Here is a 13,108-nt window from a genome sequence, read left to right as displayed (position 1 = left end):
GCACGATCTTGGATCATAGCAACCTCCGCCTTCTTGGTTCAAGCAATTCTCCTGCCTCAGCCTCCCGAGTAGCTGGGACTACAGGCGCACACCACCATGCCTAGCTAATTTTTGTATTTTTAGTAGAGACAGGGTTTCACCTTGTTGACCAGGATGGTCTCGATCTCTTGACTTCGTGATCCACCTTCCTCGGCCTCCCAAAGTGCTGGGATTATAGGCGTGAGCCAATGCGCCTGGCCCGCTCCTGATTTTCTTGGAATAATTTGCTAAAAGCCACAAAGAGCAGCCAATGCACATTAATATTCTAGCTCTTTCCAACCACTTCTCCGAGTACTATGGGTTTGGTTGACTCAGGATTGGCTTTCCAAAGTATTATAAAAATGGTTTTCACCAGATGACTTTCCCAGGGATAACAAGGGTCTTCAACTTTCCAACCTGTAATATGTGTACCCTTCCTTCATGCAGGAAAATCACTAAGTCAATGCGTTATATGTTAGGGTTTTTGTCAAGACAGCACCACACTGCCAGGATTGTACTAATCTCTGTTTATTTCTGGTAGGGGAAGGCTGCTAAAGACATCCAGCAATAATTCAGTGGCTCCAGGAAGATGGAAGTGTACACCCTCAGCTATGAGAGTTCACGGTGATCATCCCCGACTCACAAGCTGTTTGGCTCCACAAGACCGTTCAGGGGCCTGGAATCCTTCTATCTTGTTTCTCTGGCATCCCTTAAGCCATCGGGCTTGTGGGCTTGATCACTGAGCTGTGTTGTAGGCACATCCCTGTGCCCCCTTGTGCAAAGGAGAAAAGAATACTGGTGGGGAGGGAGTGGTATACCAACAATCTTAAGACCACACAAGAGAAGCTGGGATGTATACACTGGCTGTGTGCCCTGAAGGAAGGGAAAATCAATGTTGGTGAAAAATTAGCACTCTCCACCACGGGCCTGGGAGCTGAATGGGCAGATTATGGCCTTTAGCATAGACAGACTGAAAGGATGACAGTCTATGTGGGAGCCCCTGAGCCACCTGCCCTTGTGAACACAAAATATGAGACAGGTCTCAATCAATTTAGAAAGTTTCCTTTGCCAAGGTTAAGGACATGCCCGTGACAGAGCCTCAGGAGGTCCTGACAATATGTGCGCACGGTGGTCGGGGCACAGGTTGGTTTTACACATTTTAGGGAGACATGAGACATTAATCAATATGTTAAGATGTACATTGGTTCCATCCAGAAAGGTGGAACAATTCGAAGGTGGGCGCTTCCAGGTCATAGGCAGATAAGAGACAAAGGCTGCATTCTTTTGAGTCCTTGATCAGCCTTTCACTGAATACACAATGTAGTCTGGCGGTGTCCATAAACTGCGCCTCAGGCTCAAACAGCTTCACCAGAGCCATTACGAAATCTCTGAACCAAAGACCACAACAAAGAAATCTGGCATCTCCCAAGCACCGTTCTGCCTTAGTACTCCAGCTATGCACAGGTTGGGAGGGAGCAGCCGCTATCGAGTTTCAGCCTCAGCCAAAGAAGGCAATGGATTCAAATCCAGAGCGCCTGCTAGTCAGTTACACTCCCTGTAGCAGGAGAGCTGCCAAGCCCAGTCTCATGGCTGTGCCACAGCGGGTTACAGTGAGAAGGAACACACACCTGTAATCTCAGCACTTTGGGAGGCTGAGGTGAGAGGGCTGCTTGAGCTCAGGAGCTCAAGACTAGCCTGGGCCATTTAGGGAGACCCCATCTCTACAAAAAATTAGAAAAATAGTCTACTGTGGTGGTACACGCCTATAGTCCTAGTTACTTGGGAGGCTGAGGTGGGAGGATCACTTGAGCCTGGGAAGCAGAGGTTGCAGTGAGCCAAGATTGCTCCACTGCACTCCAGCCTGGGTGACAGAGGGAGACCTTGTCTCAAGTAAATAAATAAATAAGTAAACACTGGGTTGCAACCTAGCTCACCCCTGACTACCTGTGTGGCATTGGTCAAGAAACTTAACCCCTCCAACTTGATCAAGATGAAAGTAGATTGCTGACCGGAGGTGCTCACTGAATGGTGGGCTTTATCCCCTCTGCTATTTTTCCAGCTGCCAAAGGGCCTAAGGCCTACCCCAGATGTGCTCCAGGAGGGAGGACTCCCAAGTCCACAACTGACCTCAATTCCCTGGGATCATGGACAGCCCTTCCCTCGGGGGCCCTGGCACACAGCGGGCTGCAAAAGTCAGGCTGGCTTTAAATCAACAAAAGGAATTCTCTGCAAAACATCTCCCCCAGGGCCAGAGGGAAATGTTTAGCTGGCTGTCGGCCAGATCTGGGATGGCCACTTGTTACCACTGCCTGGTCCGGGCTCCAGCCTGTTTGAAAACTCATCACCCAGGCTAGGACTGCAGGCTGAGGCCCAGTCAGGGAGGGAAGGACGCAGGCGTCACCTTGGACAGGCTTATACATCCAGCCGGCTGGGCAGACGTCCACCCACCCAGGCCCATGCCTGCTCCACAGCTCCTTCAGACACCCTGGCTCCTGTCTTCTCTCTCCTTCGATCCCCACTATCCAGGGACACTTCTCCCTATTCCCCTTCCCTCCTCTCTCTTTCTCTCTTCCTGTCTCAGTGTCTCTCCATCTCCCAGGGTGGCCTTTATTCTTCTGTCTCTCGACATCTGACATCCTCTGGCTCCTGATCCTATTTCCCTGTATCTCTTTCTCCTTCCATTACCTTCTCTCTGTGCTGCTGTGTTTCCCTGTCTCCCTGAGGGACCTCATTCCTCTCCACCTCTCTTAATCTTGCTTTCTCACTCTTGCTCTCTCTTGCTCCTTCATTGTATGTCTCGCCCACTCTTCCCTCCTCTTCTATTTGGCATGGCCCAACCCAGCCCAGCCCAGCCGGCCCCAGCCTGCCTCTCCTTGGAGCTGTGTGCCACCTTGGAGTCCCTGTGAGTCCAGGGAGGAGCTGAGCCCCCGCAGTTCCAGAGGGGCCTAGTAAGAGCTCTGATATGATGTGGATATTGATTCCCTCCAAATCTCATGTTGAAATGTGACCCCATTATTGGAGGCGGGGTCTGGGTCATAAGGGTGGATCCCTCGTGAACGGCTTGGGGCCCTTCCCATGGTGATATGTGAGTTCTCGCTCTGTTGGTTCACAGGAGAGCTGGTTGCTTAAAAGGCCCTGGCCTCACTCTTGTTCCCTCTCTTCCCATGTGACAGGCCTCCTCCCCCTCCACCTGCCATCATGAGTGGAAGCGTCTCGAGGCCTCACCACAATGACATGCTGGTGCCATGCTTGTACAGCGTGCAGAACCATGAGCCAAATAAACCTCTTTCCTCTACAAATTACCCTCCTCAGTTCTTCCCTTACAACAACACAGAACGGACCAACACAAGCTCCCTACCCTCCAGGCTGCCCTCCTTCCTCTGTGCAAGACAGAGATGTTCAGAACTAGAGAGAAACCCCCCCATGGCCCAGGGGCCATGACCTTCCAGGCCCAGCGTGAGGCCCCTGATACTGCAGCGTCCCACACTCCCGCCCTCTGCCTCTCTGGGTCACAGCTTCTATCAGATTTCTTTCCACATCAACCCTTAGAACTGCCAGTTTCTGGTAAAACTAAGGAACTGGGACAAATAAGACATTAATTTTATACTGACTAGTGGGACATTCACTTAATTAAATGTGGAATATTCTATTCAATAGAATATGAAAAGCTATGATATGGATCGATGCATACTGATATTAAACACAAATCCAATTAATTAAAAAAGCAGGTTGAAAAATAGCATGTAGAATATAAACTCATTTTGTAAAAGAAAATAAACATGCATATACAGGCATCACCTCCAAAATGTTAACTTATTTATCTCTGGCTGGAAGGAGTCAGAGTGACTTGTTTTGTATTATAACAAACAAGTATTTCTAAGGCAATGAAAAATTACAAGGCGAACTTAAAAAGCAAACCAGGGCCGGTTGTGGTGGCTCACGCCTGTAATCGCAGCACTTTGGGAGGCTGAGGCAGGCGGATCACTTGAGGTCAGGTGTTCCAGAGCCGCCTGGCCAGCATGGGGAAACCTATCTCTACTAAAACTACAAAAAATAGCCGAGCGTGGTGGCACGTGCCTGTGATCTCAGCTACTTGGGAAGCTGGGGCAGGGGAATTGCTTGAACCCAGGAGACAGAGGTTGCAGTGAGCTGAGATTGTGTCTCTGCACTCCAGCCTGAGTGACAAAGTGAGACTTCATTTCAAAAAAAACAAAAACAAAAACAAAAAACCCGCAAATAGGTAAGATGGAATGGATCTTCCTCACCAGCTCTTTATTCATTTCAACCCTAACATTTCAGAACCACCTACTCAGTTCTGGGCCTGCCCACAGCTCAGCAGGGAATCAAAGTGATGGGATATGGTCCCCGCAGTAACCTCTGTTGTGGCTGGGGTAGCCCAAGTGGACCCTTTGGGTAGGGGCTGAAGGCAACAAGAGGAGGTTCGTTTTGTTTGTGTTATTTTTGTTTTCTGAGACAGGATCTCGCTCTGTCACCCACACTGGAGTGCAGTGGCACAATCACTGCTCACTGCAGCCTCCACCTCCCTGAGCTCAGGTGATTCTCTCCTTGGCCTCCTGAATAGCAGGGATCACAGGTGTGCACCACCATGCCCAGCTAATTTTTTGTACTTTTTGTAGAGATAGGATTTAACCATGTTGCCCAGGCTGGTCTCAAACTCCTGGGCTCAAGCAATCTGCCTGCCTCGGCCTCCCAAAGTACTAGGATTACAGGCGTGAGCCACTGCCCAGCTGAAAAGGAGGTTCTTCCGTGGGAGAAGGCTATGCAGAGGGGAGGATCTCAGACCTGAAGGTCTGAGAAGCCCACTGGGAGATCTTCCAGACGCTTGGGGCATCTAACTCCTGAAGAGGAGCTGCTGCTGAAAAGGTAAGACAAGAGGGGGTGTGGGATGTGGGGTCCTCCCCTCTGCCCTCAGGGAGTCACTTTGGAAAGAGAAGAGAATGAGGCTGGGCTCATAGGAGGTTCCTCCCACCCAGGAGAGCTCAAACTAGTCCAGGGGTGGCAGCTGCCCTGGCTGAAATATAGCATAGATGCACGGTGGCCTCACATCTCTGAGACCTTTGCAGGCAAGGAAGGGTCTCCTGCCATGACACCCCACCACAATGGAACCCGTCACTGGGACTGCCACGGCCAGTGTGTTCTCAGGGACTGGGGCACGGGCCAAATACCACAGCGACCAAGACCATGGCCTGTGCTCTCTCTGAGCCGAGAGAAGAAACCCCCTCGGGCCCTGTGGTTCTATTTTTGTTTCTTTGTTTCATTTCCTCTGCTGTCCTCTTCTCCAGAGCTAAGCCTGCAGCTAAGAGAATGGGTATCTCCTAAGGAGATTCCTGCCCACCCCAAACACACACACCAGCCCCGCCACCAGAGGGCGACAGAGCACAGAGACGCTGCAACCAGAGCAGGAGCCCTAAACCCGTCAGGGCGGGTCAGCCCTGGAGTAATCCTGGAGGAAGGGGCTGGAAGAGGGCCTCAGGGTGGGGACCTGCCTGTTCAACCAAACGTAGCTTGTTACCCTGGTGGCCATCTGCCGCCAGGTGGCCCGGCCACACTGCTAACCCAGAGGATTTAGGAGGTAGACAGGGATTCGGACAGTGGCTGAAGAGCATTGGAAAGAAAAAATCCTGCGGTGCAAGGAGTCCTGGACCCGGAGTCCAGAGGACTGGGGGCGCTCCTCTCCCTGTGACCATGGGCTTGTTTCCTCATCTGTAAACAAAGGCAGGGGCGAGGAGAAGAGAAGGACTCAGTGCTACCCAGGTGCCCTTCGGGCTCTAACCAAAGACATGCCTCACCCTCCTGGAGGAACCCTGCGGGGCGCAGAGAAGGGCTGGAGACTTAGCGGCCGCGGTTTTCCCCCGCAGCGCGGGAGCGCCCGGCACTGCGCTGAGCCAGCTGCGGTCAGGGGGTCACTTGCCCGCGACAGCGAGCGCGCACCCACACTCTTGACCAGCCCAAACATCTCGCATTGCTAGCTCCGGCATCTCCCCACCCGCCGCCAGGAGTGGGCGCAGAGGGTGGTGCGTCCTCTGTGTCGGATGCGGGGCGAGGACACTGACCCCAGCCTGGGGAAGTCAACTGCACGGAGACAGCTCCCCATCCTCAGCGCCGCCTCAGAGCCGCCTGCGGCTTCACTCCAGCCCGGATGCTGGCAATGGGGAACAGGCCAGCGAGGCAGGAGAGCTCTGGACCCGGGGTGGATTCTCTTGGGGAGGCAGGCAACCGACACGCGCACCGGGGGTGCGACCTCGTTCCGGGGACCGAAGCTTGTGAAGGTAGCTCCACTCCCGGCTCCGTGGTCCGGCATCCCCCTGCCACCCCCTCCCCGACTTCCCCCAGTCTGGGAGCCTCGGCCCCGAAGGTTCAAAAAGTCAAGAGCCTGAAGAAATGCACTGTGCAAATATATTGACTTTATTTGTCTCCGTTCAGGAGCCTCACAGACATATCCAAGTAAAAAGATCGTTAAACGCCTTCAGCCATCGCAATGCAAAAATAAATATCAATCCTCCGGCCGCAGCAGTAGCTGCGCTGCGCCCCAAGTCCTAACGGCCGCACCTAACATTATAAAAGTGTTCAGCGAGAGTGTTGGCGTGAGTGTGAACGGGTGTGCGCTGGGGGGCACGGTGGAGCCGTGTGCAAAATCGGAGTTGCAAACCTTCGGACAAGGGCGTGGAGCGGCGACCCGGGCGACCCGCGGCCGACTCAGCGCGGGCGCGCCTTCCCGCACACACTCACAGCAGAGTTCGCACTGGGAAGAGTTAAAAAATAAACATTTACAAGGGCAAGGAAAGCGGCCCCGCTCCCGGCGCCCCCGGGCAAGGGCGAGCTCGGCGAGGGGCGCACCGACCAGTTCGCAGCGCGGCGGGAGTCAGAGCGCGCCAGGGGCGGCAGTCCCCGGTCCTTGGGGGTCCCTCTGGGGCAGAACGCGGGCCCTCTCGGGATTCGCACGTCGGTCTCCGGGCGGACGGCGGACGCGCGCGTCCCTCCCGCCGGCGGCACCCCTCACAGGGCCGAGTCGGAGTCGCTGGAGTCCAGGCTGTTCCTCAGTTTGCAGCTGCTGAGCTGCTCGCGCTGCAGCGACAGGCTCTGCGTGCTGCGGCGCAGGCACTCCAGACTCTGCAGGAACGACTTCTTGGCCTTCTCCTCCTCCATGGGGGACACCCCCTCCTCCTCCACCTCCTGGATCTCGTCGAAGGTCACCGGCTGAGTCTTGAAGCGAGACTGGCGCGGCCGCCGCAGCCGGCCCCGGCCTTTGGACAGCTTGGCGGGCCGCACGGGCTGCGGGAACTCGTCGGCCAGGCACACGAAGTGCGGCATCACCGCCTGGTAGCTGGAGCAGATGCCCATCAGCTCGCCGGGCTTGGCGGCCATGGCGCCTCCGGCGTCTGCGGGGCCGGGCTGCGGGGCGCCGGGGCTCTCGGGGGACGGCCGCTGCGCCGGGGCCCCCCGGGAGGCAGCAGCCGGGGGCTCGCCGGGCGGGGGATCCAAATCTGCTGCGGGGTGGCGGCGGCCCTCGCGGGCCCGGGCCGGCGCTCCTCGGGACGGCGGGCGGGCGGACCCGTCGGGGGGCGCCGGGGCTCGGAGGGGCGCTGTTCCGCCGCGCTCCGAGGCGCTCGCCGCCGCTGCTGTCGCCGTCTGCCCCGCGGCGGCCCGGCTCGCGGCTTATATAGCCCGCGGCTGCCCACACGGCTGTGAGCTCGGATGACAGCGAATGCCATTTAAAGCGTGCGCTCCCCGCGCCCTTCCGCCTGACGTAGCCCCGCCACTCTGGGAAAGTAACGGCCCCTTCCCCGGCGCCGCCCGCCCCTCGTCAACCCGGCTCCGGAAGGCAGGCCCCGCCCGCGGGGGTTCCGGAAGAAGCCGAGGCCTCGGAGCACGCGGCCGGCTCTAGCTGCGCCAGGGCAGGGACCTCGATCGCCGGGACTGGGCGGGCGCTGTCCCCTCTGGGACCCCCAAGTCTGCACCAACAGAGGTGGCCGTGGGGCACAGGTCCCCCTCCCCCGCCCCCTGGTCCCAGAGGCACACACTCGAGGCGCTGGTTATTCCGCCACCCATTCTGCGCGGGGCGCAAGGCAGCTCCGAGCTCTCTTTGCAGCATGGTGAGCCTGAGCGCCCAGCTCCCCAGAGCTGAGCTCGGAGGAAGGGGCGGGCTCCTTCTCTAGATCCTTGCCACCCTCCTCCACAGGCAGACACACACACACACACACACACACACACACACACACACGCTCGCACTCACGAATGCAAACACACTTCGATTATTCCATTCTGGTTCTTCCCTTCCCTAGATGTCTTCTTTATGTTTGCCTCCTCACTCCCCTACCCAAGTCCCTCGGGCACCAGGCACCCCCATTCATGTTCTGAAGAGTGTCTTTTGGATATGGCACTAACAACAACAACAATAATAATAATAGCTACCATCTGGAGAGCTTTACTCCAAGCCAACCATGAGCTCTGTTTTACATATATTATCCTGTTTAATCTTCACAGCAGTAGCCCTATAAGGTAATTGGTATTCTCTCATTTTTACATATGGGAAAATGGAGGCACAGAGGGGATAAGTAACTGGTCCACTAGTAGCTGACAGAAACAGATGGGCTGGACTCCAGAGTCTATGCTCTTACAGCCCCCTGCTGAGGGTGAGTACCCCTGAGCTAAATCTCATCAGTGCCCCCAGGGTCTCCAAGAGCAGTTCCACAGGGCAGCCCCTGGAACTCCCAAGAGGAAACTGTGAGCTTGACCATGGCCACCTGGGGCTTGAAACGCAGGGCACTGACAGGCAACCAGCAGGGCTCACAGGGCCACCCAAAAAGGAAGCATTGGTGGGATTTGGCCTCTGTCCTTTCTGTATTCAATCAACAAATATTTACTGAGAACTTACTTTCCTGCTCAGGAAAGGCATGGAAATGAACAAGAAAGGTACAGTCCCTGCCCTCATGAAAGTTACATTCTAGTGGGAGTTGGTGTTGTGGGGAGAGATAGAGGATACATGAACAAGAACATGTGCTGTGGTGAAATAAGGTAGGGCAATGAGCTAGAGATGCATTTAGAGCACCAGGCCAGGAAATGCTGCTCAGAGCCTGGATATTTAAGCTGCCACCCGAAGGGCAATAATAACACACTAAGGGCTTAGTACAGCCATGCTCTGGGCACTTTTTAATGCATTGTTGGGAACCACAATACTTATTCCTTGGTGTCAACAAAAACCAGCACTTAGACAAAGACCTTTTCTCTTTCTCAGCAAGGCAATTTTACTTTCTGCAGAAAGGGTGCTTCTCAGAAGTCTGACTACCACGAGAGCACATTGAATAAAGAAAAGCAGAAGTTTTTATCCCTGAGGCATTGGGTCCTTACTGCTGTGTCCTATCTCCATTGGCTGGAGCTGGACCATACAATCTAGATTGATCCTGATTGGCTAAAAACTTTCCTGAATAGGTAGGCGCATGATGGAGAACAAAGAAAGGAAGGGAGTTGTTTACAGGAAACTAGGAGAATAATAACATTTCCAAATAAGGAAGAGGTGAAGGCTATAAGCTACAAAATTCCTGCGCATGTTCGGACATGTCTGAGCAGGCTATAGGCCAGAGCAAATAACTTGGTTAAAGTACAAGGACATAGAATGTACTTATTCCCTTACTATATTTAACAGCTACATAGGGCTTAACAAAAAGTTATTAGCAAAAGGCAAGGACGCTACTTTTTAAAAGAAACTATTATTTCTAACACTTATTATTTATTCTTTAACAAAAAGGGAAACTTTGAAGAGGAACGTTTTACTTTTCATATGCATAAACTCACTTAATGTGTTTGCTATTTTATTTAATCCTCTCAAACACCCTGGGTAACAAGTACCATACTTTTCTTATTGCCATTTACAGGTAGAAAAACCAAGGCACAGAGAAGCCGAGAAAACTTGCCCCAAGGCCCCACAGCAGGAAGAAGCAGGGCGGAGATTCAAACCCCAGCAGCATGGCTCCTGAGCCCTCACTCTAACCCACTACACTACAGTGGTTTGCCCTGAGATGGACAAAGACAGAACCAGCCATGTGACAAGGTGGGAAGAGAGTGTCTGGGCAGAGGGAGTCTTAGTGCAAAGATACTAAGGCAAAAATAAGCTTGGCATGTTTGAGGAACAGCACAGAGGCTTGCTGGCTAAAGCAGAGTGAGAGAAGGGAATTGGAAGAGGGGACAGTCATTTGAGGCCTTAGCGGCAGGTTACAAAAATAGAATTTCATTCTAAGGGCAATAGTAAGGCATTGTAATGCATGCTCCAGTTTATGTTTTTCTTTTTCTTTTTTTTCTTTCAGCCGGAGTTTCACGCTTGTTACCCAGGCTGGAGTGCAATGGCACGATCTCGGCTCACCACAACCTCCGCCTCCTGGGTTCAGGCAATTCTCCTGCCTCAGCCTGCTGAGTAGCTGAGATTATAGGCATGCACCACCATGCCCAGCTAATTTTTTGTATTTTTAGTAGAGACGGGGTTTCACCATGTTGACCAGGATGGTCTCAATCTCTTGACCTCATGATCCACCCACCTCGGCCTCCCAAAGTGCTGGGATTACAGGCTTGAGCCACTGTGCCCGGCCTCCAGTTTATGTTTTTCAAAACCCATTGTGGAGCCCAGGCATGGTGGCTCACACCCATCCCGACACTTTGGGAAGCCAAAGTTGGAGCCCAGGAGTTGGAGACCAGCCTGGGTAACATAGTGAGACCCAGTCTCTATAAAATAATAATAATAATAATAATACTCACTCTGGCTGTTGTATGGAGAGAAGCTGGGAAAGGAGCAGGGAGCTCACTTGGAAGAATATTACATGACCCCACAACACACTGAAAGCTTGGATTAGGGTAGAGGCAATGATGATGTAGGAAATGGTCACTTTTGGGATTTCCCTGAAGATAGAATTGAGAGAACTTGCTGATGGATTAGATGGGAGCTGCAGGTTGGGGAGGGATCAAGGTTGACCTCTGGCTGGGCATGGTGACTCATGCCTGTAATCCCAGCACTTTGGGAGGACAAGGCAAATGGATTGCTTGACATGAGGAGTTCAAGACTAGCCTGGACAACCTGGTGAAACCCATCTCTGCTAAAAAATACAAAAATTAGCCAGGCGTGGTGATGTGTGCCTGTAATCCCAGCTGCTCAGGCTGAAGCATGAGAATCACTTGAACCTGGGAAGTGGACGTTGCAATGAACGAAGATTTCACCACTGCCTTCCAGCCCAAGTGACAGAGTGAAATCCTGTCTCAAAAAATAAAAAATAAGTTGACTTGTATGTATTTGCTTGAGCAAGTGTGTGATGATGGTGCCACTGATACACAGGTGAATGTGTTGGGGAAGAGAAGGGTCGGGGGGGGGCATCGTGGAGTCTGCTGGCTGCTTATCAAAACCCACCACCCACTTGAACATGACCTGAAATGCTCACATCAGAACTATATTACATGAGAGAAAAAGCAATTTCTATAATCGTAAAACCACTGTATTTTGTAGCTTCTTATAGAAATTCGTACCAGGAGTGGGAAACTAGATAAAAGCCCTCAAATATGTGGCACTGGCTTAGCCAATAGGTGGAGAGCAAGACAGAAACAGATATTAGAGGATGGGAAGCTGGTGAACCTTGTTAAGCTGGGACAAAACATTTATTGCAAATGTCACCTGTGATCATTTGGAAGACAGCCCACATGCCTATTGAGCCTGTAATTCTAGAAAAATGGTTGGAAAGGGCCAAAGCCATTTGCATGTGTTGGCTGCTTGATGCTGCTTTTAGCAAAATCATATAAGACAGAGATTGGCCAGCTTGCAAGAAGCGACAGAAATACAGAGAATTCAGAAAACTGGTGTCCTTGGGGTTGGAAAAGCCAACTGGTTTTGTCCAGAGAGCAGGAGGTCAGACTGTCATGGCTCAGAGCCTCTCCCAAAGCCCGTCTCTTAGGCCAAACTTTAAACCAAACAAAGAAATCGCCCCTGTGGCAAAGTATTATATTAACAGTATTCCCTTGCTATCCAAGTCTCATTTAGGATGTCCTTAGCATAACCTTCATTCTATTTATTATTTTATTTTTACTTGTATTTTTATTTTTGAGATGGAGTCTTGCTCTGTCACACAGGCTGGAGTGCAGTGGTGCAATCTCGGTTCACTGCAACCTCCACCTCCTGGGTTCAAGCAATTCTTCTACCTCAGCCTCCTGAGCAGCTGGGATTACAGGCATGTACCACTATGCCCGATTAATTTTTGTATTTTTTGTAGAGACAGGGTTTCACCATGTTGGCCAGGCTGGTCTCAAACTCCTGGCCTCAAGTGATCCACCTCCCTCAGCCTCCCAAAGGTCTGGGATTACAGGCATGAGACACAACGCTCCAGCACTTTCATCGTAAAGGAATGGGAAAGAGAAGGGTGTGGAAGATAGACTTGATAGCACTGTCAAGAAAGGAACTTCAGATGTGGTCATGGCTCAAGGAACTGACGAAAGACCTGAAGCCTGCTAAGTTTTTGAAGGAATTGTTATCACCAACAAAATTGCAAGGCTGGACTGCAAAAGCCCATGACTGCTCAAGCCTAATCCGCATCCGAGGAGGGTAGACTGTCAACACCCTGTCAGTGGTTGTGGAGAATGACAAACAAGCAATGTTGAAGGGCAAAGCCAAGGTCAGGGAGACACAGAATAGGGGGACACCCCCAGAGAACCTCCTCCACTGCCAGAGCAGGCAAGTCCTCAGTGTTCTAGAGGACAGACTATGACAGAGATGGCTAGCTATCCACCCAGCTGGGGCATGTCCCAACTCCCCTTGCAGCTAGGAGGCCACGTGTCTACAGTCTCATCTGTGGAATGTGAGAAGTGGTATGCTCAACTTCTGCCTCACTCAATTAAGAAGAAATTGCTGCCCTAGACTTTCGTGTTTTTCTCCTCACACTGGCTGGAAAAGCAATAACCAGCCAGGTTCTGGAACTGTCACATGTTAAAGACAGCAGCACCGTCATTAGTCTGAGTCCCTAAATGACCACGTGGAGCTGAGCTATCTACCAACCTGATGCACTTCCCTTGGAATGATTACAGGAGAGAACCATCAACTGAG

At 52.4% G+C, this 13,108-nt stretch overlaps 1 protein-coding gene across 1 annotated transcript; it reads right to left on the bottom strand.

The window, feature by feature from the left end:
* Positions 1-6,423: 6,423 nt before the first annotated feature.
* Positions 6,424-7,670, bottom strand: C10H11orf96 (chromosome 10 C11orf96 homolog). The gene has a single exon (XM_017978037.3). It carries the CDS (start codon positions 7,402-7,404, stop codon positions 7,036-7,038), a length of 369 nt encoding a protein of 122 aa, XP_017833526.1. The 5' UTR covers positions 7,405-7,670; the 3' UTR covers positions 6,424-7,035.
* Positions 7,671-13,108: the final 5,438 nt, after the last annotated feature.

The sequence above is a fragment of the Callithrix jacchus genome, chromosome 10, assembly GCF_049354715.1.
Source record: "Callithrix jacchus isolate 240 chromosome 10, calJac240_pri, whole genome shotgun sequence".
Lineage (NCBI taxonomy): Eukaryota > Metazoa > Chordata > Mammalia > Primates > Cebidae > Callithrix > Callithrix jacchus.
This window is presented reverse-complemented; position numbering and strand designations above follow the sequence as displayed.